The sequence below is a fragment of the Olea europaea genome, chromosome 1, assembly GCF_002742605.1.
Source record: "Olea europaea var. sylvestris chromosome 1, O_europaea_v1, whole genome shotgun sequence".
In the NCBI taxonomy this organism is placed as follows: Eukaryota; Viridiplantae; Streptophyta; class Magnoliopsida; order Lamiales; family Oleaceae; genus Olea; species Olea europaea.
The window spans coordinates 34,624,935-34,652,085 of record NC_036237.1 but is presented as its reverse complement, the minus strand read 5'-3'; the positions used below and the strand labels follow the sequence as shown (position 1 = coordinate 34,652,085).

At 34.4% G+C, this 27,151-nt stretch overlaps 2 protein-coding genes, 1 long non-coding RNA gene and 2 pseudogenes across 4 annotated transcripts; 2 read left to right on the top strand and 3 right to left on the bottom strand.

Annotated features, from left to right (window-relative positions):
- Window positions 1-92: 92 nt before the first annotated feature.
- On the bottom strand, window positions 93-736 carry LOC111402551. Its single transcript, XR_002704300.1, has 2 exons — window positions 644-736; window positions 93-567 (listed from the first exon to the last, which is right to left on the bottom strand). It is a non-coding gene; the product is annotated as an uncharacterized LOC111402551 (long non-coding RNA).
- Window positions 486-12,366, top strand: LOC111402523 (putative late blight resistance protein homolog R1C-3). Of its 2 annotated transcripts, XM_023030905.1 has the most exons (3): window positions 486-3,204; window positions 3,305-3,583; window positions 12,284-12,366. In XM_023030905.1, exon 1 carries the CDS (start codon window positions 520-522, stop codon window positions 3,118-3,120), a length of 2,601 nt encoding a protein of 866 aa, XP_022886673.1. In that variant the 5' UTR covers window positions 486-519; the 3' UTR covers window positions 3,121-3,204; window positions 3,305-3,583; window positions 12,284-12,366. The 2 variants fall into 2 exon arrangements, with proteins under 2 accessions (XP_022886673.1, XP_022886666.1); XM_023030898.1 differs by lacking the exon at window positions 12,284-12,366 and having other exon boundaries at window positions 3,305-3,713.
- LOC111402543 lies at window positions 5,157-7,038 on the bottom strand. The gene is made up of 2 exons (XM_023030927.1): window positions 6,770-7,038; window positions 5,157-6,400 (listed from the first exon to the last, which is right to left on the bottom strand). Exons 1-2 carry the CDS (start codon window positions 6,854-6,856, stop codon window positions 5,318-5,320), a joined length of 1,170 nt encoding a protein of 389 aa, XP_022886695.1. The 5' UTR covers window positions 6,857-7,038; the 3' UTR covers window positions 5,157-5,317.
- Window positions 7,892-14,018, bottom strand: LOC111402535 (annotated as a pseudogene).
- Window positions 14,019-20,006: 5,988 nt separating this feature from the next.
- Window positions 20,007-27,151, top strand: part of LOC111407805 — a 9,502-nt pseudogene continuing 2,357 nt past the window's right edge.

Here is a 27,151-nt window from a genome sequence, read left to right as displayed (position 1 = left end):
ACTTGTCTTCAGATTTTGAAGCCCTGACCCGGTCTCGTGTGGAGAAATACACAGCTAAGAAAAAAACATTTGAAAAGAACATTTCATAGACATTAAAGAAATAGCGTTGGCAGCCTGTCCCATAAATTGAAAGGATAAAGATATTTGTATTCCTCACTCTCACATACACTTGACCTCACATGAAATAAAAAAAAAAATCCTGAATGTGGCCTCTACCCTTCCATTGTGAGTGTAAGCAAACAATTTTATACAAAAGTGTGTGTACATCATACATCCTCCGAATTGAAAAATAGCCACATGAAATTTCTTGCGTTTAAAGCAGTTTTGCTACATTGCCAGGTAATTTTGACACATTCTATGTGTCATTCCATCATTCGCCTGAAAAACACGACAGTCTTTGCACCAATAGAAACCCTCCAACACTGCTTATGACAATGGGATGGGCACCAAATTCTTGCAAAATAGCTTGATTCGCATTTAAAAGATAAAGTACCCTGCAGTGGTGGTGAGAGATCTGAGATGGCTTATGGTGCTCTAGCTTCTCTTGTGCAGACTCTGGATCAGATCCTGCATCCAGCTCCGAACCATATTCTTCTTGATAAACAACTAATTGAATCAATCAAGGAACGAGTTAGTTTCTTACTAGATTTTCTGGAGGACTCTTCAACGAGCAACGGAGCAGTTGAAGTTTTGATAACTCGAATCCGAGATGCAGCCTATGAATCTGAAGATGAGATTTACATATCAGTTATTCTTCCTGCATCTGAAAGCAATAAAGAAAGAAATTACGGAAGCTTTTATAAAGTCTTGCAGCAAGTTCTAGAAAGAATGGACTCTATAGAGAAAGAGGTGATGAAGATTGAACAAGGATGCAGTGTAAAGAATCTAGAATCAAAGAGTTCAAAGCCAGCTGGTTCATCAAGACTTGCTTCAAGTGGCAAGAGCTCTAAGGTGGGACTAGACGAGGATATGAAGCAAATTAAGGATCGGCTCCGTGGCTTTCCGTCTAAACTTGAAATTGTCCCAATCACTGGGATGGGAGGCATCGGTAAGACCACTCTCGCTGGAAATATTTATGATGATCCCTTTGTTGTCTATCATTTTTATATCCGTGCTTGGACGACTGTATCTAAACAATATCGCGTGAGAGAAATTTTCCTAGGCCTTCTAGGTTCTATGAAAAATCTCGGCAATCAAATGAATCAAGCAAGTGATGATCAATTAGGAGAGTGTCTGTACAAAAGTTTAAAGGGCAACAGGTATCTCATTTTAATGGATGATTTGTGGGATACTAATGTCTGGGATGAGGTGAAAAAATTCTTTCCAGACGACAATAATGGAAGTCGAATCTTGATAACTACTCGTCTATCAAATGTGGCTCTCTATGCCAACTCTAGTGGTACTTATCATCAGATGCATCTTCTGAATGAGACAGAAAGTTGGAATCTGCTTCGTGAGAAGGTATTTGGAAACGAATGTTGTCATCCTGAATTGGAGGAAATCGGAAAGAAGATAGCGCGAAATTGCCAGGGACTTCCATTAGCAATTGTGGTGATTGGTGGACACCTGTCTAATTCCAGCAAGTCACAAGATTACTGGGAGCACGTTGCAAAAAATGTAAGATCCATTGTAAGTACAAAAGATGAGCAGTGCTTAGAGATTCTGTCTTGGAGTTACAACTACTTGCCACATCATTTGAAAGCTTGTCTCTTATACTTTGGAGCTTTCCCAGCAGCTCATGAGATCTCCATCTCCAAAGTCATCAAGTTATGGGCTGCTGAAGGATTTGTAAAACCACTGGAAACTAAATCCTTGGAAGAGGCAGCAGAAACTCACCTGGAGGATCTAATTGGCAGAAATCTTGTATTGGTTCGAACCCATCGGTTTAATGGCAAAATCAAAACCTGCAGCATCCACGATCTCTTACGAGAAATTTGTCTGAGGGAAGCTAAGAAAGAGGATTTCCTTCATGACATGAGATCGAGTGATCACCTTTTCCGAAAAAAGCCATTAAGTCAACGTCGCCTAAGCATTCCTTCAGAAATCCTGGATTCCTATGGAAACAAGTATAACCCATCTGTCCAGTCTCTTCTATATTTTTTTGGACATTCTCATCGAGTATTAGCTTTTACTGCTAATTTCAAACTGCTCAGGGTGTTGGATATGCTCGCAGTTAAGTTGGATGTATGCCCAATTGAAATAGTACAACTAGTTACTCTGAGGTACCTTGCTTTCATCTACGATGGCATGCTTCCTGAATCAATATCCAAACTTTGTAATCTTCAGACGTTAATCTTTTATCGAGGTATGGGAGTCACGTTCGTGGATGTACTATATCTACCAATGGGAATCTGGAAGATGCCAAGACTAAGGCATCTCCATTTAAATGGAAGTGCCTTGCCTAATCCTTCTGGTGCACAAATTGATGGGGACAGTTCTGTTCTTCTCGAAAAACTAGAAACACTTCTAGTACAAGATTTAAGATTGTCTGAGGAGGTCCTTAGAATGATTCCGAACCTGAAGATATTGAAAATCACATACACTCCTCGCTCAGACCAGGACATTCCGTCCTATTATCTAAACAATCTTGTCTCTCTTCATCAGCTTGAAACACTGAAATGCGCCTTTGTTCCCCAGTATTCTCCAGCGTTTTCGGATGCTACACTGAATCTTGTTTTTCCACTCAACCTTAAAAAATTAACATTGTGTGGTTGCGCAATTCCATGGAAAAATATTACCATTGTTGGTTCGTTGCCAAATCTTGTAGCACTTAAGCTGCAAATCCACGCCTTCGAGGGTCCAGAATGGGAAGCAAACGAAGGAGAATTTCGTCTACTGCAATACCTGCAACTTGAGATGATAGACTTGAAGCAATGGACAGCTGATGAAACCCACTTCCCAAGCCTTAAACGCCTAAGTATTCAGGAGTGCTTCCATCTAGAGAAGATCCCTTCAGGATTTGGAGATATATCAACGCTCGAACTCATCGAAATTGACAACTCTAGCGAATCTGCTGCAAGATCAGCAGTGGAAATTCTAGAAGAACAGCAGGATTTGGGGAACTACGATCTTCAAGTTCGTGTCCATCCAACAATCTATTTAAGGCAAGATATTACATAGAGCAAGGAAGCAGGGCGGATGAAGGGGGAAGTAACTAGAGGCTAACTGCAGTTGCAGTTAAAAATTGTGTTAATTGACAAAAATGTAATTCACTCAGTTTTTGGATTATTAATAAGACGATGTTTATTGTATTAATTTTTCACCTGTGGTTGTGTAACTAAGAGCTTGCATTCTTTCTTGTCAGACTCTAAAGCAGATCCTGAATCCACCTCAAAACAAAATTTCTAAAACCAGTAAGAGCTAAAACCTCGGAAGAGTAGCCGGAGGATTTTATTGGCAGAAATCTTATCAACATCCACGAGAAATATAAGGGAAGCTAAGGAGGAGAAGTTCCTACTTCCGAAATGATCAATGTCGACATCCTCGATTGCTATGCAAACATTTACAACTCATCGCTCGACGGTAGTTGATTATTATCTTTCACTGCAAATTTTGGATTGCCACTAACAACTAGTTTTCAAAGGTACCTTACGCTTCTTGCATAATTATCCAAACTGTGTGATCTTCAGACCTTTATCGGAATGGCAATCACGTTCATTGACTGAAACTTGCTAGTTTATTCAGCTATTAAAATCAAATGCAACTCTTATTCAGCTCGATTTCTCCTCTCCCTCGGGTTTATTCACGTACAATTTGCCGTAAAATCTACCTCAATTAGACTATTGTTCTATAACGTTATGGAAGAAGATCCGAGTAATATTTGCACTTACTCAAGAATTTAAAAAAACAAAATTCCAATGTCTTGATTTCGAGTGCCAATACATCAGTGCCTCTATGTATATCGTCTGCTAATACATGATTCAAAGGCTTAGAGCTTTTGATTTTTTTCAAGTTGAACAATGATTTTTTGTGTTGACAAAAAGCTCATATAGGTGCTATGAATTTTTTCATATTGCCAAACAATGGCTTTTCTTTAACATCATATCTAGCTTTATTTCACATCGTAGTTTATTTTGTTTTGCTCCCAATCAAAACGAGAGTTGCAATCACCTAAACACGTGAAATTTGTTTCTAATCATATACTTTTGCCATGTTTGAGCCCCATTATCTAAAATTTCATCTTTTCTCAAACTCATCTTCAACCAGTTTACTCCATAAAATAATTTGTACGTAAATTCTAAAAAAAAAAACAAAATTTTTAACCACACTATCCAAAAAATCACTAGTACAAAACTCATTTTTGTGAAAAGAAATGCTTAAACAGGGAATTGTGATATTGTGGATATGGACGAATCTTATCAAACACATCTTCTATCAAGTCAGGTTCGATACCAAGAAAATTTCTAGCACTTTTTTTAACAGTTCTGCTATATTGCCAAATAGTTTTGACACATTTTTTGACAGAATGTGATGCCACATTCTATTATTCGCCTGTTTGAAAAACATAGCAATTTTTGCACTAATAAAAACCCGCAACACTACTTCTGTCAAAAGGGTGGGCATTAAATTCTGGCAAAATAGCTTAATTCTTTAAAAATTACTTTCATCAAAAGGCAAAACCTATCAAAGACAAGCATATTATAACGGAACAACTTCCAGGTCAAGTTTGCCATGAAATGGGGCTTGAAGTTGCATGTCCTAGATAAGTAGACGAGAAAAATGAGTAAAAAAATTAAAATAAATAAATAAACTGAATCAATCAATATATCAGTTTTCAACAGCAATTCCATAGAACGATCACAAATACAAGAATTTTTGGGCAACTTTTAAGGCAATTTTCCGATCGAATCTCTTGGAGTTATAATGAGATTTTGGGTGGTAATTGAAGAGGACATCGTGAGCTTTCCAACGGTATCAAAATTCGACATTCTTTGTGATCGGAAGTTGTCGAAAATTTGTCGTAAAAGTCGCCCAATTATTTGAAAAGACGAGTGGTGAATGAGTAATTATATGAAAAGATGAGTGAGCATTCAGTAACCTGTAAAAGATGAGTGAGCAAGTAGTAACCAAGTGTAAAGTTCAGTGATTATTGGTTAAATTTACTCGAAAAATGAGTAAAAAAATTAAAATAAATAAATAAACTGAATCAATCAATATATCAGTTTTCAACAGCAATTCCATAGAAACGATCACAAATACAAGAATTACAAACAACAATCAAACAAACAAATGCAAACAGAGTATTAAAATTCACAAACCATAATACCAAATTGTAATTACCATACATTACACCAAACGGAAAGTGTCTGCAAAATTCTCACTTAACAAATACCTCTTCGTACTTGCTGGATGTATTCTTCCGAGAAGAGATTGATTCAGGTGACTTGGCCGAATCCGAGTGATTCCAATAGGTCCCAACATTATCTATAATGGGCATCTCATCAAAGCTTCGATTTGGTGACTTTCTTGGGGTCGAAGATGCTGCAATCTGTTTCAGCTCATCGATTGTCAATGCACCTAAAATCGGCCTATCTTCATAACTCATCACCGAATTTGATCCTTGTGACATAGTCTCGAGTTCGCCCTCAGATGGAACCAGCCAATTTGAAAGACTTGCATTAACGGCTATTTCTTGATTCCGGTACTTGGATTGATCTGAGTCTTGCTTGAAATTCTTCTTTTGAGGCTTTACCCCTTTAGACTTCACAGCTTTCCACTGAGTAATGTTCTCTATAGGATTCAGAACCGAATTAACATAAACACTTCTGTCTCTTGCATTTCTCTTGTGGGCTAATCTCTCAAATTCGTCTTCAAGTAGACCGGTATTTATCACACGACTCTCTACTTCCTCGTTTGTTACTCGAACTGGAGAATTTTCTGTCGTGGACTCTCTTGATGATGTCAAAACTGATTCAGCCCACACTTCTTGGCCATCAATATCATAGTCATCATGATCATCTTCATCATCATAATCGTCTAAATCATCCAAATCACTATCACCATATTCCTCCTCGGCTTCATCATCGTTGTCTCTAACGTTGTGATACCTATGATTTGGAGGATAACATGCAACACTGGATGCAACACTGGATATCACAGAAGTGTTGTCTTCAGATAGGGAGTCAAGTTGGCTCTTTGTTTTCAAACTATCCTCCTCTTCTTTCTCGAATGCTTTATCATCCCCTCGTAAAGAATCTGTACTTTCATCGACCAAAACTTGCTCGTATGTTGTGATATTTGAATCAAACGTAACTCTTTTTCGAGGATTCGGGCTCAATCGCTCCTCTCCCTCAGGAACCAAGTTGGTGGGGGTTATTTTTGTGGTGCTCTGTTCTGCAGATATTATACTTTGTTCTGCAGATATTACACTTTGCTGCTGAACATTCTGAAATCCTTCTCTCTGTAAGAAGATTTTAATAATTTAATTCAGTTCAATCTGATTAACAACAAACAAGAGGCATGATCAAGAAATAATTCCTACATGAGCAATAATAATAGAAAATAAAACAAAACAACAAAACAAAGCATACATTCCTTTATGCAACATAGTTAGGCTCTTAATGGTCCGATATAACTGCGTATAGTCGCTAAAATCATAACGAGGAGACAGAATTTTCAATTTTCAATAGTTAAGAACCTTAAGAGAACCAAAACCCATCTTGCTTTACATTAGAAATCCTTAATATCAATTATACAAAAGCACAAAACTAAGAAATTAGAAGAGAAAAAGGTAAAGAACTGAAAAACTGGTGAGCTAAAAAATTCATACTTGTTGTTTAGAGATGACCCGATTATTCCTGTTCTTGCCCCGTTTTGAATCCTTTTCACCACCAAAGCAACCAAGAAAACAACCCATTTAGAGAAATCAATCAAATAAGTGTATAATCTTTTTTGCTTAATGAGAGAGAGTTGATCCTCAGATTATTCGAAGGGTGCTAAAGGCTTTTCATATTTTTCATTGCAAAAGAACAACGGCAAAGAGAGGAGCCGCCTCAAAGAAACAGAGCAAAAAACGGTCAAGTTTTGGTGGGGTGGGTCAGGCTTTATCAGTCTTTTGAAAGAAGAAGTGACCGTTAGAGTTGGGGTTAATGGATGCCAGCTGTATTATTTATTATTTCGTTCATTTAGGAGTTTAATAAAGAAACTTTTATTTAAAGCATTAATTGTATAAGACACGTGTCAGATTATTAGATTTTAAAATCTAGCTTAATTTATTATTTTTAATCTAGTCAATTTCTAGACTACTGCTAAGTTAAATTTTTGAAAAATGCTATGTCTAGCATCAATTCTCGTTGTATTAGAGTTTAATATACACAATTTGAATTTAATTTTATATATATTTTTAAATTTCAACCAATTATATATAATGATCCTCAGATCATATCAATTGGTATTAGATAACATCATTCTAAAATTCTTTTAGTCATTTCAACTTCTATAAACTTTGAGTTATACGATTTTTATATAACAATCTATTGTAAATGTTTGCGAGTTGTCTTTAGATGTTCTTACAAATGTGGCAATAAATTAGAAGTAGCTGATCTTAATTTTATTAAAGCTCTCTGTTTGATTGCCATTATTTGATTAAAACAATGTCTTGAATAGTGATTTTTAAAAGAATATGTGATTAAAATATAAGAAAATTTGAATTTATACATAGAATATTTTAATAATGAGATATTATACTTTGTAATATTTAAACTTTTTCTTTGTTAGTCTTATTCATTATTGTTTAGTTTAATATATCAAACATGTCATAAAAGTAACAATCTTTCAATCACTCCATTATTCTAGGACAGTTTTAGAATATATGCACCTTTTAATACTATGTTTGCACGATGATATTGAACAAAAATTTAACTTCATTTCGAATCACGTAATCATGCACAATGATCTATAGTCCAATGTATCAAACAGTAGTTAACATCTCAGCCATTCCCATTAAATCTACTCCAGAATTAAGTTTTAGAATATACAAACTTCCAAAAGTATTCCTACATAACAGTTCCTTAAGCATATCAAAATAAAACAATGTCATCCAAGATGAGGCAGAAAGGTAAATAGAATTCTTAGCAAAAAGAAGGTAGCAACCTACATGCAGCTATTGATTCCAAAATCCATGTATGTGGAAGGACCCGAGAATCAAAACCTTCGGTTAAATTCTGTGCTTTTGCTAATCTTTGCATGTAAGGTGAACTTGCTGTTTCTGATATGCATCCTTCTCGGGAACCAAAATTATAAACAAAAAAACACGTAGAAGTTGTTAGTCTCGTTCCTTTCTGCTATCATCTGTTCCATGCTATCAATAACAGTACCTCCACCAGCTGTAACTAGGTCTGTAAGTTCGTTCTTGTAAGCTGGCACAAAATCCCCGCTAAAATAGAACTTCAAACCATGAAAAAGCTTTGGTGCCTGTGTAACAATGGAAAAAGGTGATCAGCACATGGTGCTAGCTTTCTAATTACGAATGCATCTACACAAACTGAGATTCTCAACAGAGTGATTGAAAATATAGCCAAAAATTTAACATTCTCGATACCTCTAGATCCCGACAATGTTTGACTATAGCCTAATGTCTCCTTTTTTACCATTCATAAGACAATCTCTAGATATGTCTTTCCTGGTGTCTAATACATGATATCTAGATATTATGTAATAACAATAGAAGTAACAACAATGAACAAGAATACTGTTAAAGTTTGGGGTCCATCTTAATAAGGTCAACCTTATTAAGTGGAGAAGTCCAATCCTTTATAAATTGGTATTTATTTCCATCATCATTCGATGTGGGATATAATACCTTAACAGGCCCCCTCAAGATGGTGGCTCACTTGATCACACCAATCTTGAAATTCATGGGTTGGCTCAAATACCATTTTAAAGTTTGGGGTCCATCTTAATAAGGTCAACCTTGTTAAGAGGAGTGTCCCAATTCTTTATATATTGGTCATTATTTCGATATTTTACCGATGTGGGATTATATTCCCTTAACAAATACAAGTCTGTTACAAAATTAGTAACTCTTACGTTAGTCGACACTCTAACTCTGCCAGTTTTGGGGCCATTACGACAACCATGATTGTCCAGTTTAACTTCATAAGGTTCTTCATTCATAGGATGATTTGCTTCCATACAAACTTTTATCCCTGAAAACAAATGGGTTGTACTGTGAATTGCTAGAACAATCAAATAAGTCAAACAGATAAATTATCCAATTGTCTTTTTCAAGATTTTCTTTGTTCATTCCGAGTGTAGATCAATTCAATTATTGCCCGATCAGTAACAAAGTCATTTGATATACCAAATTTGATTTTTATCATTCCAGTCAAAAGGCGAAAAATCATTAAGGAAAATACATGACTCCTCTCAGACAGCCAATTATACATGCTTCAAGCGAATGGAAGTCAAAATGTCCAGTAAAGGAAAAAAAAACCTTGCTGCTCGAACATAAGCAGAAATGTACATGGGGCTTACAATCCATTGTAAGGATCCAGCGTCCACTCAAAATTGCCATGAGAAATATGAAAGTTCTACTGCATGCCCCCTCTGCATTTGTGGCTGCAATTACATGTGTAACTTTTGGGTTCCAAAACTTGGACACCGTTGCTCCACACATGGTAGCAAACTTGACCAGCAAATACTGCATACACAAAGTTAGATGGGAATGATTAGGCTGTATGTTTGACACTTCTACTAGGCATGGTATGTAACCAAGAACTCTATGGTGAAAAGGGCACTTACCCATTCAAACATATTCACCTACAATTACCCAAAAGGGGGAAGAAGGAAAAACGAATGCCAGAAAAATTACTTAAAATGTACAAAAGAAAAATATTTTACGGGAGATGTCAGAGCAGTTCTCATGATCTAATTAAGCATTTTTGAACTTCAATAACTACAAATAGATGAATCGATAGTACGGAAAAATATCTCTCAGATTTTTCTCCTTTACCAATGATCTTCATAATTAATGTATCATAGTCAATATTCAGCAGCACCAACCTTCTCCTCTGAAGACAAAGCAGATCCACAGAAAAACCATTGCTTCGGTCCAGTAGTTGACATTTCCCAAAATTTCAATGCGTTAGAGGATCTGCACCCACAATGGAAGAGTTTACATGAATTTAGAAATGGACAATAAATGCAACTGGACACACCAATTTCAACCAGCCAAAATTAAATTTTTTGTAGTTTGTCAAATGAGTTTCTCAACTTGATGAACCTCAGAGCTCTTTGTCATGACACTAAAAAGATATCAGAAGAGCAGTCCACATTTCCTACAATCAACTTCCAATAGAGCATTATTCTTTTGTAAGTCTCATAAATATAACAGTAAAACATTCTTAGATCGTAAAACATGAGAAATCCAAAGATGACCTTGGCTTTCTCACATATATAATTTCGCAAACCATTATTTGACAACAAAATAATTGACAAAAAAATGAAAAGGACTTGGTTATTTCAGGATAAGAAATCATCACCAATTCCTCAGTATTGGATTTGGCAAAAAAAAACTACTTAAAGCATGGGTATATTAGGCAAAGGAGGGTATAAATCTCTTTTCAAGTCCCACCACGAGTTATACAAGTGAACAAAACCCTGGAAACAAGTCCAGTAAGATTTTTCAAAAGCCAACTATCTTTTGTTCAAGTTATAATTAATTTAATAGTTGTTGGAAAAAGGTCAACGTATAAAAGGATGATCATAAAAAGTGCTCCATACGTTTTAGTGGACAAGGAACCCTTGTTGTCACTTCCAAACTCTCGAGATCTAGATTTCTCCCTTGGGAATTTAGCAGAGTTGTGAGTAGGACAGAGCATTAGAAAATCCTGCTGCAAGTTGGTTTTACGATATGCAAAGGTCAGAGAAAGCGGGATTAGGACTTGATTTCAACAGATCATGTGTGCCTAATAAATTTAACATACGCAATCCCATCTGCAATCCAGAATTTCAACAGCACAAGGCACATGATAACTTTTAGGGCAGGACTTAACAAAGCAACCAAGTCCTGCTCCCTTCAACCCACATCCACTACACTTCAGCTTAGAAGCTCTTGCCACTTCAGACTCCAAATTCTTAATTGTTTCCCCAACATAATAAATTCGAGGGGTCCTGCAATAAACAATTAAAAACTAATTACTGTGATATAGTCCCCTACAGCAAGTATATCAATTTAGAACAAGAGATAAAACAACAAAGATAAAGAAAACAGGCTCAATTTGGAGTCTACAAGAACCCTTCACTCTCTATAATAGTTCAAAAAGTTCGTCCACACTTCTGAAAGAGAATATCTAATATGAAGTATCCTTGAGTTGGCAAGAACTATATCAAAGATGGAAAAAAGGCTTCTATTTCAGGATTTTTTCCAATATGCGCAATATTTATTGGATTCGTATGGTTAGTATAATAGTCTAACACCAAGACCCAATCTAGAGGCATAAAACGTATTCCCATGAATTCATACCATTCAATACATTTACGGTGGACCGGAATGGCCTCAGTAAGAGCAGTGACGTCTCCTACTACTTCCTTTCCCTTGACATAGTAAAGCACTGGTCCTGTCCACTACAGTATGTAGGAAATAATAGATCAGAACAAAGAAACAAATAATTCAAAAATAAAGAGATATAGTTTACCTCTAACAATCAATGTTTTGATGGAAACAACAGAAAGTCAATAGCATAAGACTTGCACGAGGATGTTATCTAACAAAATATAAGAGACATTATTCAGGTTGAAACTTACTTCTGTCTGCTTAGAAGAATGACAGAAGACGCAAGCAGTTCTGTCCATGTTTGGTGCATCACAGAGTTCTCCATTGAGGTTGGAAACTGCTATGTCATCAGAAGGAGATGCTAATCCTTCATCAACTGATTCAGACAACCCGTAATTTAGTTTCTTTTGTTTTTTATCATCCCTTGTGTGCAATGGGTCTTGATGGAAAGTTCTATCAGCTATTTCACCAGGAGTTGTATCAAAATCACCATCAACTAATCTTTCAGCTCTATATGTTCCAGAACTCTGCACTTGTGAACCACAGCAGCTTAAAGATACAAAATATAGTATCGCAGCAATTTGGTATGTTTAGAAACTAACAAGTTTTCTCACGTAAGCTCAAAAGGTTTGTTTGTTGAATTTTACAACGGCACGAAAATTTCTATGGTAAAATTTATAATTTAATGGTTAAAATTAAATGGGTAAGCTTAGCAAGATAACGTACATAGTGGACTCATTTTGGTATTTGATCATTATGTTTGGTCTAATTTCTCAATTTTGTTTTCAGGCCCATTCACAGTCAACTAATAGGAAATCATGGAAAAATGGACCAGTCAAGCACAAGAACAACCAACAAAGGGCAGCTGTCAGAAGTCCTCTGTAAGGAGAAAGAAAAACTGACAAAACTTTGACCATTAAACAATTAACTATGTGTATCACATATTTGATGGTTTTCCCCCTGTGGGTGAGACACTGTGTAGACTTTAGCTTATACTTTATCCAGAAGAATGTGCATATACATAATGTGAGCAATACACTATAAATTATAAAGTATAAAAAATAATAATAAAACACACAAAAGTGGAACGAAACAATTGTGTATTTAATCATACTCCATCTCTGCTGCCTAGTTCACTTCCTTGAAGTACTACTTCATCAACTTTTTTTCTTGTTTGGTCATCAATGATAGTAACTGATTCCAGGGTCTGGTTCAATGACTTTCTCGAACCTGCATTAATCACACAGATTAAGTAACATTCACAATGCCCATATCGAATTGGGACGAAGAAAATGTGTTAATATATAGCTTGAACCATAAAGATTATTGATGGTTTTACCCTTGGACAAATGTGGGACGATAGTAGAATTAAAAGTAGAATCCATGCCTTTGTAAATGGCAATGATATTTTCCAAGAATGGAGCTGATCTCACCTCTGCAACATGCATCAATTTATTCAGATAATAACATCTACATCAACAGTAAAGTTTGGTAAAGAGTGCTCTAATCAAATAACAATAAAGATTAGGAAAAATTGAACTATTGACAAGTAGAAAGTTGGTCCTCAACATGTCATCACTAATGCACAATTAGTCCCCAACCCCAAAAACTGTCAGAATCTCTGTCAAACAATGACGTGATCCTCACCCCTAGACAATTATAAAGCTAAATTTTGTTTCTGAACTTGGCTAGGTGCTCAAAATTTTAAAGTGAGGCATTTTTTTTCATGATGGCTACATTATGGTTTGGAGACCAAATTACTAGTCAATCAATAGGTTTGAGACCAATGATAAAATCCCATAAAAATTATATAAACTAGTTAGCTACAGTCCTACGGATGCCATTAAAAAGAGGGAAAAGCCTAATTTCTACACAGATTTTTAGATCATAAGGGTTCTCAAATTTGATTCGGCATGCTATATTTTCCTAACAAATTTGTTAGAAACCCAAACGAAGATAAAGAGGAAAGATTTGATGAAAAATAATAGGCAAAATATTCATATTCTTCATATTCAGATTTAACAAAGACAATGATCGTGACAAGACTATAATAACTAATACCTCCATCAACAAACAGATGTTTGCATGTAGGGCATTCTGTTCGTAACCGGCTCGATTTTGGAATGCAAAACCTTCATGAACACGTATATACCTTAAATACGAAAATGAATCACAACATGGCCAAGAAATTTCATAAAGTTTACAAACTACAAAACACTTACTTGCAGAAAATGTGATTGCAGGGGAGCAGCGAGGGTTTATTCAGCAAGCTCAGACTATAATATCAGTATGCAACCCAAATTACACAAATTCCATAAGTTCATAAGAATAAATTTCGTACATTTACAAGAAAAATACCAAACGGCGCATTTGAGTTGAAGCCCAAGTTTCTGAAGATGAAGAGCCCATGTGTTTCGCAACCTTGCCGCCTTGTGAATCTCCGACATTACTGTATCTCGAAATTCCTTTTTTCTCTCTTGTGCGTTTTATGTTTGAAATTTGCGGGTTTTGGCTGGTTTAAAGTTCAAAAGGAATAATGTTGGTGTATGGGGGAAGGGTTGACAACCCCACAAGAATATTGAGTAAAATATTTAAAAAATAAAAATTGTATTTTGTGTATTTAACCCTCCCTATGTACTCCAAGCAAAACTCGTTCAAAAAATGTAATTGGGATTTGACAAGTGAAGCAAACTGCTCACTAACTCGATTTGTTTCATTGTGAGTGCGAGTGTATACAATATGAGAATTGAATCCACTTCGATAATAAGGGAGTTGACTATTTCATGGTGATATGAGAGTTGAGTCGAGCTCAATAATAAAGGAGTTGAATGGATCAACTCAATTAGACTGAAGCGGTATGTACAAATCGAGTATAAATCAAATTTACGAATAATACTATTTGTAATCATATAGAATAGTTACTTAAATTTTATTGGAGAATTAGGCACTGGCTTATGAAATTCAACTTTTTTCCCCTTCCAACTTCGTTACATGTAAAATGGACACGTGCATGTAAATATGGTAGTTGATTGTGCTGAAAAATGAAAGTATTAAATTAGTGGTGACTTTTATCCAAATAAAATTTAAGATACATGTTCTCGTTACGTTCGCCATGTTTCCGAAAATGGAAAGGAGGGAGGCGATATATATTATGTCCCTGTTCGGTATAGTTAAAAAACAATTTTTAGTAGATTTTAATAATAATTAATGAAATGTATAGTTGAAAGATTTTTATTTTATTTTATTTTTTTGTTTGTTAGTGATAATCTTTGTTAAATATATTTGTGGACGACTATAATGTGAAGAGAAGAGATGCACAAAAAGGTGATTGAATTTTTTCGTAAATATAGAAATTTATTAAATGATATGCTATCTACTGTTAGCACTAGGGAGAGAAGACTCTTAGCTTTAGTCTTAATTGTTTCTAGCAACGCAATTAATTGCACAATAACATAATGTTTTCACAGTTTGGATAAGGTTATATGATATTTAAATGAATGAATTTTTATTAAATAATTTATTTTTGGTTAAACTTCGTGGGTATATGGTGTTTTAAATGAATGGATTATACAAGGATAATATCGAAATGTATTGTGAATTAATATAAATTTTTTTTTTAATATAGAAAGATTTAGAGTTGTATAAATATATAAGAATTATGGATAAAAATAGCAGCTCTTGAATTCATTAATTATTATTTCTTTTCCATCATCATCTTTTTCACCTTTCAGTCAGATCGAAATCAAATCGCACTCTTAAATCTTATTGACGTGTCTCTCTTTTCAAATTGGTTGACTCTAATGTCAAGTTGCTTTCGCATAAATTAGCACAACCCGACTAATAAAATGTTTGGCATATTGATTTGAATCACGTTTATGAGATTCTGCTTACAAAATCAACGAGATTTCAATGAGTTCTTGGTATTCAATCAAATCAAAAGTGTTAATTGGTGAGTGACTAGTGACCGCCTGCCTAGTGGGGGCGACTCCTCCGTTGCGGGTAAACGAGAAATCACATTCAGTTAAAGAAGGCATCATTGGTTCTAATAAGCCTCCTCCACTATAGATACAGCCCTAAGCAGGCTAAGAAAAGAAGAAACTATATCAACAGATTCTTGTGTCGAAGATGAGTCTTGGAAATCTTTTCAAATTAACATGCCTCAATCACGTATTTATTTTATTTTCGTGCTTCTCGATACATTAATATATCTTGCCTACGAGAAACAACACTTATAAATTTTTTATACTTAATAATTAAGCACCACTACTATATAGTATAGCTAGACAATATGTTTGAAAATGGGCAATAATTTTCAAGCCTGACAATATTGACTAGTAGGCAAATATCAAAGTATTACTCATGAGTATGTATAATATTAAGTCACGCTCCTAGATTACATGCTAGTCAAAAGTTATGCTATGAAATCTACTTACGATTATTGTGATTCCCGTTTCCATTTGTATGTGATGAGAGAGAACTAAATAAAAATAACATAATAATTGTGATCTATGAAATTATGTGTTAGATGAAAAATAAAAAAAAACAATTTTATATTGCATTTAATTGAAAAGTTTCATTTATTTTTTTTAGGATAAAATGTTCAATTAACTTTAACTTGTCTTTGATTGTTACTTTTTCCTTGTAGAAGCGACTTCAACCTAATCAACTCAATCATTGGATCGAGCTGGTTGAGCTCTACTCGACCATCTCAACCTAAACAACAAAAATAGTCAAGCTTTGTTGGGTTTGAAACTGTATTTGTTACTTTTCTTATAAAAATTCAATCATTCTCGACCATTGTGTTGAAATAATCGAACTATTCTTTGAATGGGGTCAATAGACAAAACCAATTTCAACTCTCCCACGCATCTCCAAGAAATTTTCCTATGTTTATTGTGATAGGCAGCCTTAATACTTGCCTCATACGGGAATGAGACCACATAATGTAAATACTCAATAAGCACTTGAACATGTTCAATTTCAGAATAAAGGAAGAGGAGAAAGTATCATTATCTTTTGTCTAATTGTATTCATCACTTCTCTCAATATGTTTAAATAGTTTATTCATTGTTTTAATTTGATGTAAAAAATAATTTATTTTGAAAAATAATTTTTATTCAAATCAAGTAACTTACTCATTTTTCACTTATACAAATAAAAAAGTCATTTATTTTGAAACTTACTTATTTACTTATAAATGAACTTTTTAAATTGACCAAAAATGTTCTAAAATTTTACGAACTATAGGAATACAATTTTACCTTCAATTGATATGAATAGAAATCATCAAAAACAACAACACAAATAGGATAATTTAATGATTATGACCTTTAATAATTCTAATTACCTAGGTAAAACGATCAGACAAATTGAATCTTCTGGAGAAACAATATTCAAAAGAGAGAGACCGACATTAATTAACGTAATATTACAGTAGCATATGATTTGGTTACTCTGTATCTTTCGATAAGATAAAATGAACCAAGAAAAATAGAGGAAAATGATGAGTCAACTCCGATTTTATTGAAAACTACTTAGTTTGTTATTTTCGTTGTTATGTTACATCATTACAACAAACTATGCTACAATCACAAGGATATTTTACATAAAAATAAGGCGTTCAAGTTATGCACTAACTCGTAAGTGCTTATATGCTTGGCTAAGCTTACAAATTTCCCCTTAAAAGTTTTAATCTATATGTTAGGATCATGCCAAACTCTCCATCCTTGTCCTAGTAGTAGCTTAAAATCTCTTATCTACCTTGATTATATTTCACTTAAAAAAAAGCTTATAAGTTTACTTATAAGTAAATAATAAATTTTTGCATCAAATATATTTATTTTTTATTTTTTTAAAATTGAGATTAAGTTATTTTCTCGAATACGTGGTTCTTTTCATTTATAATTAATAAAGTAAAATTCGGATAAAGACTGGGCAGAACAACCATCATTCTTGAATATAATGGCACTGTCGGCAGGCTAATAATCAAAATCAAAATGAAAGAAACCCATAAAAGTTAAAGAGGGGAGACACTAGGAGTAGTTGAGGTGTTCACAACTTTTAGCAGTAAAAATGATTGTTAAAAAAGTGTTTTTGGAGAATTAAGTTTTGTGGCTTTACAAAGGAAGGTGATGGGATGATAAGTAGCATTTTCTGCATATGGAAATAATATTGTTAGCCATATAAGTGGACTAACCTCATAAAGCCCCTCTCATTTTCACCATATATAATTTTTCCTTTAAAAAAGGTATTATCTTTTGATTTTTAAGGTTAAAGGACATTAAACAAGATACTTTACAAAGTGTACCTCAAGTAGGATGTTCGAAGACTAGTTTGTATCTATCATGACCTACTTAGCATTGGGCAAGACTTAACATCCCATACTAGATGATGAAGGCGACCAACTAAAGTATAATCAAAGTAAGGTTATGACACGGAATTAACCCTTGACTTAAAAGTTTGATTAAATTTCATACTACATAACAAATTACAGTGTGTGTTAATGGAATGATAAGACTAAGTCGATCCATTAAACCAACGAATGAGTAGAAGAGTAGCATCCAAGGAAATCTTGACAAATGCAAATAGTGTGTACACATATTAGTTTAATTTTATTATGTTTGTTAAATAGCTTGAAGTATGGTCTATGGTTTCTCGCCATTTTGAAATCATATTTTTGAAACCAAAGATCCAATTTCGTCAATGAGCGAAATTGTATCAGAAGATGAGATGAAGTCGGTGGCAATGGTGATGAAAGTGGTGGCTCTGGGAGGGTGAGGTGAAGAAAGAAAATGAATGGAATTTGGGTCTTTTTGTTATTCTTTAATTTTGGTGGTCATTCGATAAATTGTTTTTTCTCTTTTTTTTTGGTCATTTTTTTACTTATTAAATTGAGGGATAATTGTCTTTTTACGCGATCTTGATAGATTTGACAGAATCTGTTAGAGGGACTAAATTTGTCTGTTTTTAAAGGTTGGGATGAATAGTACAATTTAAAAAAGATTGGGGATATACTCTACCAAATTTTTGAAAGGTTGGAGACGAAATATGCAATTTTCCTAATTTTTTTGACACACTTATTTACCTCGTAACTATTTTATATTCATAGATAAAAAAGCACAATGTCTAAATAATATATTATAAATCATGATAATTTGAAAGATCAACGATTTCTTTCCGTGATTCAAAATATATTCAATGCCAAGACACAATATATAAATATAAATACACCCTATACACAAATGTTGACATAGATAGAACTAGATAATATTAAACATAATTGAAAAGTTAAAATATTTGTTCAATATATTTTTTGGTGTAATTCAATACTCTATCTTGTTTACTATGAATATAGGTAAACATTTTTATCTAGAACTACCGAATTGAGTTAAAATTGGACCAAACTAGCTAGTTCGTTTTAATTTCAATCAAAACTTGATTGGTTTTGATAATTTAAACGAATCAAACGATTCTGGTATGATTTTTCAATTCTTACTATATAACCAAATTTTAATTGAATTCAAAAATTATTTTATAACCTCGGTAATAATCAAAGTTACATTAGTTTATCTAAATTTACATGAATTAATAGGATTTTAGATAAACACTATTGTTTTTTGTTCAAGAAATATGATCCCCCATTCTAATTTTTATGGCAATCAATACCATACTTGTATAATTGGTGCAAATTGATGAAAGTGATATGCGAAAATTTGCACATAAAGTTATATTTTACACTACACTTTTGAGCCAACAAAAGGATTCAGCCAAATCAAAAACATATTAGTCCTAGTCCAATTCGGTTCTATCATTAAGCCGTTTGATTACCTGTATAAATTTTTGCCGCTAATACTCGATACTATTCTCATTAGAATAAGAAAGTAGAATAATGTTATCTAGCACAATTTATGCTACAACAGAGTTTGGATATAACTCTAACTCATTTAATTGTACCTCTCGTTTAATATTACACAGTATTACCAACACTACACTGATATTATACCACCACTGCAAGAAAGTATTAACCATGTCCTTTCCTAATTGCCTGATCGGGGGATCGAATGTACAATTGATGAAGTGTACAATAGTCACCCAATGAATGACATAGGCCAACAGCCCTTTTGGGTAGCCATTTGTACATCAATTGTGTACACCAATGTTGGCGTTTGATGTGCTATTAAGAAATTAGTGGATGAAAATATAGTTTTCTTTATAAACTGTCAAATGAGATAATGACACGTAGCATGATGTAAATAAAAGTTTAGACTATGTGCATCAAGCATATTGATAACCGTCGGTGTTGGTACAATAATTTGAGAGGGAATTTTGTTATTTGTACACCAGTGTACACGCCCTTGAGGGGATCACACGGCCACGCCCTCCTTGGGTAAGGGACGTGTACTGGTGTACACGTGGCACAATTACTTGAGAGGGGATGAAGGGTATAAATGCCTTTTTGCCATCATGTGGCGAGAGGACAAAAAGCTGATGCGCAATGCGCATTGACGTCGAGATTAGAAAGAGGCACTTTGTGTTCAAAAGAAATGCTTTTACTCTGCATATAAAGCGAAGCTTTTGCGTTTGAAAAAAATGGAACTTCCATTGAATTTGATCTCTCTCTCACTCTCTCACACTGAGGGATATTAGTTTTCCCTATACACGAACTACTATTGTTTTGCAGAATTTAATATTGAAAGTTACAGAAATAGCAACAAATTCAGTTCTTTATGGTTTTGCAATAGAGCGACCATGGCACTCTTCAGAAACAGCTTTCTGTTAGAACCCACAAAGAAAAATCAAGAATATAGGAAACAGAGGGTGATTTTTTTAAAATACCTCTCTATTATTGAGTTCTTGATCCCGATAGAGCCTAGAAACTGTAAATAGAGTTCTCAGTGTCACTTGATATCCGATGAATGCACTTTTGTTATCAGTTCTAGCTTGTAACGGTTTTCTTTTTCTTTCCTTTTTTTTTTTTTTTCTCTTTCTTTCTTTTTGCTCAATCTTATTGGAGTTGAAGAAAATCGTTTTTAATGTTATAGCTATGCATGGAGAATTGGTTTGAGTGTTGTGATTGATATGGTGAATTTTGATTATTAGTATTCGGAAAGATTGTGGTTTTTGTGTCCTGAGTTCAAGATTTTTGAAGGGTTTCAATAATATTCTTGAAGTTGAAGAAAATCGAAAGCTATGGAAAGTTTCTTAAATGGCATGAATGATATGTGGATTTCAATCCTCTGTGTGTGTGTTTTATTGAATGTTTTTGAGTAAGTTCAAGAAAGCTTATAGTTTTATTGGTGAATTTGGATTTTTAGTAAGAGAGAGAGAGTTGAAGGGGAGGATGGGAAATGATGACCGGATGTTGCTGCCAATGGTGGGTCCCCCAATAAAACGACGGTTGAGAAGGAAACAGGCCGGAAGAGGATCTTACAGAGGGAGCTAGGCGTTGGAATTATCCAAAAAAAGGAGGGAGGTGATCATAGGTTTTTTTGGGTTTCATTACATTTAGGATTTGTTTTATGGAATTAGGATCTTAACTCACTTGGAGAAGGCATAATGGGAAGCCACTTGGGCCAAGTGTTGAGGAGCCTTTGTTTCAACACTAGTTGGAAGTATGCAGTTTTCTGGAAACTCAAGCATCGATCACGAATGTGAGTCCATTTATTCTTTTATCTTCTTTTGAACATTAGTCTTACTTGATGCGAGATATATCATGATTTTGATATATGTGCCCTGTATTGTTTTGATATTTTGGGGAAAAAAGTCATAACGGCATATTTACTTTGTAGAGTTGGTTTGCATTTATAAGTTCACTGGCTGTTCACTTGGTTAAATGTACAATATCACATTTATTTGTTATCTTAATTAAGATATATGAAAGGAATCATTGTCTTTTTTAGTAAAATCCTTGCAAAAAATGCTACATCAACAGCGAATATTTGAATTAAATGGTGAATTAGAGTGGAGAGTAGAGTGCCAGAACAGAGAGAAAAAGGGGAAATTTTTAGATTACAGGATGTGACTATCAAGTAATTTTGGGCACTAGTTTTCTGGGTAACAGTGAGAACTGAAATGTTGTAATGGAAAACCAAAGCACTGGCTAATATGAGCTTAGATTACCAGTTCCTAGAACAATCTTTCTTGTGATGGAATCCCCCAGGCCTAATATTTGGTGGCACATCCCCTCACAAGCACTGCCCTTTGAAGAGGGCAGAGAAAGCTATGGGATGAAAGGCTTCTACCCATATTTTGGGGCACCTCATCATGTCAGTTTCCATTCCCGTTAGGCTGAAGTGTTTGGCGTTTTCTTCTTTGTGTCCCCCTCTAGCTTAGTTGACCAGTCACGTGGTAAAAAGAAGACACTATGCCAGCCAAATTAAATCAAGACACACAATTGTGGATAAAAAGAGTATTAATTGTTTGAGGGATGAAAGCGTTATGGTGGATGAAGATTCAACATATAGTTTGACCGTAGCATTCCATATAACATATTAGGTTGTAATTCAATGTGAATTCAAGTGCGGATTGTAGACAATAATTGTTAAAATCCAAGAAAGAATTATCGGAGATACAGAATGCCAAATTTCTCGGGTTTATATTCTATGGCAAGCACAGAGTTGTTCCGTACCATGAAAAATGCAGAAATTGTTCCTATTTTGCATGCCAAAGAAGAATTTCTTTAGCTGGGAGATGGCGCTGAAGTTAGAGATAATGCTAATGATTGTAACGTCAACTAAATCTACTACAGAAGAGTTGTTTGTATCCACAAATGTTATTATGTCTACGCAAGGAAGATGTCTCATCATGTTGTAACTTTCTATACTCTCGAGGTATTTGCCTGAAAGGTGAAAGTAGAAATGAGCAAAGGATGCACAACTTTATGTGTTTGTAAAGGATATTTGGACCATTTTAATTCTTAAATAACATTTTGAAGTTTGTGTATCCACCATTACTAAAAAACGCAATTTTTCTATATCAACTAAAACAGGGTCCCATCAAGTGTACATCTTTTTGCACAATGCATTATGTAAGAAGATTTTTGATCAATAAAATTGTTGAAGAACTTTGCAATATGTATCTCTCATGTTTATTAAATTTTCTAGTTCCCAAGATAGTCTATATTTCAGAGTTGACGTATCATGAAGAATAGTTAATTAAACTTTTCTATTTTCTCATTAGAATTGTAATTTGTGCCATCTTCTGTTTTCCTTTATCTGGACTTTCATGCAGGATGTTGACATGCGAGGATGCCTATTACGACAACAACCAATACCCAGAAAGGAAGTCGTTCAATGAGATTGTGAGCAGCGACCATAATGGTCCTTTCACACGAACCTCTTGGATTAGCTGTGGCCAAAATGTCATATCAAATGTACTCTCTAGGGGAAGGGTATGTCAGCTATAGTGAAAAGCATGATGTGTGATCCCTTAATTAATAGATAGTTTATAGTTCTAGTTTGGATGATTAAGATACCTTCATCAATATTTTATTTTATTTTTTTTTTTTTTTTTTGCCTTTGAATAAATTGGATAGATAAGATACTTTATAAATCTAGTTTGATAAAGTCCCTACACTACAGTACGATGTGGCCTTACCCTGACAAGTGACATCATTCTATGTTATTGCTTTATATTGTCTGCTTCTTGGCTGATTTTCCGAAACAACTTGACACATTTAACGGAATTTGAAACTTTATTACTATGTAGCTAATTCTTGTTGATACTGCATTAATGTTAATGGTAGTTACTACTCTTGCATAGAACACTGTAAGTTGAGAATTGTTTTTTATATATACCTCTTATATGTTTCTGCTGGGCAGCATTGTTGGGCAGGTGGCAGTTTCTGGTAAGCATTCATGGGTTTTTCTGGAGAAGCATTTAGCAGATTCTCCCTCCACATCTGAGGTCAGAAATTTGTAGGACGTTCTAAATTATTTGATGATGGATAATCCCTCTATCGAGCAGTACATCACTTACCTGTGGCTAAAAATAGAAGGGGAACATGTGAAACAATCAAGTGTAGATATCTATTATTGTTTAATAGTTGTTTAACTATAGTTGCTTTGAAATCATGGGTTCTGTATGTTTAATGTGTTTCATTTATGCGTTCTGTTTTCTATTGATTGGAACTGATACAGATTCCTCATATTTGACATAGTAATTTGAATGTAAGGCTAGTTTGGGAAGAATGAGGATGATTTAATTTCATTATGGAAGTTAATAATTAATATGTACGGCAAGCTGAGAAAAGAAGATAGTCAGTGAAGATGTCTTATAGGGTGTAATTTTTTCTTTGTTTCCTTGCAACAATGTATGATCAGGTGTTTCTATCATTCTAATTAAATAAGTTTGGTGCTGTCCAGTGCTTTGATGGTTGGCAAGATCAGTTTTCATCTGGGATCAAGGTAAATCCCTCTGTCCCATTCCTCAAATTTGCTGCAATTCACCTGAAGTTAAATAATCGTGTGTCACCAATTAAAAGAAGAAAGAACAAAGGCGTTCATGAATAATATTAATTCATTAACTCCAGGTCTACCAGTTCTCAATTGTCAAGAAATAAAAATGCTTTTTGAAGGAAGCATTGCAATGGGAAACCAAGTTGCATAAGGAGTATCTCAAACTACTACTATTATGTTCAGTATAGTCGAAACCTTCTTATAGAGAGGAAGAAAGATGAACTAAATTTTAAGTAAGATAACTTCAAATTTAGTTTTGGTTCATAAGTTTTTGACTTTGTCTAATCCACCATCTAATTATTCGAATGAGCTGATGCACCTTTGTACAAAAAGAGTTGGTAGTGGTCTCATATTGATTGTAGAGAATGGTTAAGTCAAAATTTTAATGTTCTATTGTTATTAAATTTGGTCTTGCTTTTTCTTTGAAATTTTTTTATCCAGTTTCTCCTCCATGGAACTTCATTCAGCGAGTGTTTTTATATATGGAACCTTGGAATTGGATTTATGGAGGAATATATGTAATGAATTCTTTTTCGTCTTGCAGACCATTGCAGTAGTGGCTGTCATTCCCCATGGAGTTATACAACTTGGCTCCTTAAATAAGGTATTCTGATCTGGATTTATCATCTTCATCATCGTCCCAATCATTTGTATCATTATATTAGAGTACTGCTGTACATATTAAAAAGATCTGCCAAACATGTATTCCAAAATTTACATGAAACGCAATGCATCAATGTTTCGAGTTCTGAGTCCAATTTTCAAACTTTAAGAATGTTGCCATATCTGTAATTATTCTTCCCACAAATTCATAGAGAATAAGACATTTTTTTCTGTTCAAGCGTTTGGGCTCCATTTTAATGAGGTTTGGGCAAAAACGTATTTTGGAATATTAATTTTTTGAAAAATTTGTGATTAGCAAAGAAGAAAAGTTTTGGATTTACTTGTAATATTATTTTATTGAAGAATGTGTGATTGAAAAGGAGAAAGAGAAAAATGTATTAAAATTAAAATGGAGCTCAAACGGGGGCCAAATCTAACCTTTTTCAATTGCTCTTTAGGCATTATGATATCATTTATGTTTTTAGACCATTGGATGTATATTATTTCCAATCTAGCCGACTTAATTACTGGGTAGTTAGTTGCACCGTGAACAGATGACTTCATTTGCTTTTACCATCAGCTGCACTTTTTCACTTTTAAAAGCATTTAATTTATATGACATAATTAATGTTTTGTATGTTTGCATGCGGATCACCTTTGACCTGTATGTCAGCAGAAGAGGCCATTAAGAGACAGAGACTGTTGCTTTGTGAAAATTCAGGCTGTAATATTGTCAAAAATCAATATAGATTATCGTGACTGATGGAGTATCTGCAAGATCTTACCTTTGAATATACTTATCTAAGAAAAAGCTTCACGATTTGTGCTCATGCCCTGCTGTGTCAGTAACATCTTGTTTGCTTTGTAATTTATCCTTTCATCTTTGTTCGGGAGATCAGATTCCAGAGGATCCGAAGCTGGACAGCGATATCAGACACGTCTTTTCTATGCTTCATGATCCTTTAGCTGGTTTTATTCCCCTGTCAAGACAAAGTAGCGTGGATAATTCTTGTTTGGTGAATCTCTTTCTCACTACTAGCATTTTTAGCTGAGCTTTGAAAAAGTAAAAGCTACTTTTTAACAAATTTTATGTTTTTAAAATGTTTGGATATGCTATATCTTTTTATGTTTGGACATGTTGCTTTTTTCTTACTTTCAAGTAAAAAAGACTAGTTAGTTTAAGAGTAACTTCTATCTCACTGTAAAAACAAGTAGCTTACTTATTTCTACAGTGACTTCTACCTTACTGTTAAAATAAGTAACTTATTTATTTCTGACTTTGACTAATGAAATGATTATTTATTCTAAAACAAACTTATTAACCTATGAGTAACTTTTAGCTTAGCAAACATGTATATAGAATAATTTTCTTCCCACATCTTGTGGTGTTATATTCTTTACCAGTCAGATTTCTGCACAAGAACTTCAGGTTCAGCAGGTTTTCATGGTAGCAGCATAACCAATATGGATAGATTAGTTCACGAGGAAGAGATGAATATGTGTCTCAGATATTTCCATGTCCTGGGAAACCTCGTCATCATTCTTATTTTTTTCCTCCACCTGAAGGCTTCTTTAACAGGTAAGTTAAATTGAATATGACTGAAGAAGATAAATACTCAATGCCTGGGTTTTGTGAAGGTTAGAATTCACTTCCATTAACTACTGAAAATTTTCTCATTAGGGACCAGAAGCAAGTAGAGCTGAAATCTTTTACTAAGACAAAGTGTGATGGTGTAACTACTGACATGCGGGATCCAACAAATATCAGCTCACTATTTGTTAAAGATACCAACAGTGCAGGGTGTAATTTATATAATGCCACTCTCCCAACCAATAAATCTGGTACAGATATGCCATACATTCCTTCAAAAAGCCTCGATCCTGCAGCTTGCAAGGATCAAGCTGGGGTCTTTGGTGTGCCAGAACTTTTCAATATGCTGTTGAGTCAAGATTTAGGGAAGAACTTGGAATCAATTACCAAGTCTAATCAATTGAATTCACATGGTACACCCACAAGTTTTTCTGCTGGCTATGAGCTGTATGAGGCACTGGGACCCTCTTTCAGGAAGCAAAAAACTTATTGTGATGGGGAGGCGGAAAAAACAGGGTCCGAAATGGCTGTTGAGATTTCGGAGGGAATGGGCAGTAGCAATTTGTTGATAGCAAACTATGATTCCGAGGACCTTCTGGATGCAGTGGTGGGTAAAATTAGTCATGATGGAGATGATATTTATAGCGAGAAATCCCTATTGACTGCTGAAAAAACATTGAAAACTTTCAAAAGTGATGTGGTCACTATTAGTTCGGCAGGTTATTCGTTTGATCTTGAGTCTGTGAACAGCTTGAATTCATCAGCCACATATGGTGTTCAGGCTTTTAAAGGCATTTCATCAACCAGTTCTAGCAGAGGGAGTGAATATTCAAAGAGGACACTTGAACAAGTTAATGTTAAGATAACCATAAAGAGGGCCAGACCATGTAAAAGTTGCAGGCCTAGGCCAAGGGACAGAAAGTTGATCCAAGATCGAATCAAGGAACTGCGAGAGCTTGTTCCCAATGGATCAAAGGTAACTTCTACCCCTGTATTTCCTCTTTTGAA

Coding starts and splice junctions, on each gene's coding strand:
- LOC111402523 (XM_023030905.1), top strand. CDS start 520: ATGGCTTATGGTGCTCTAGCTTCTCTTGTGCAGACTCTGGATCAGATC.
- LOC111402543 (XM_023030927.1), bottom strand. CDS start 6,856: ATGGGTTGTTTTCTTGGTTGCTTTGGTGGTGAAAAGGATTCAAAACGG. Junction 6,401..6,769: donor GGGTCATCTCTAAACAACAA/GTATGAATTTTT, acceptor ATCTTCTTACAG/AGAGAAGGATTTCAGAATGT.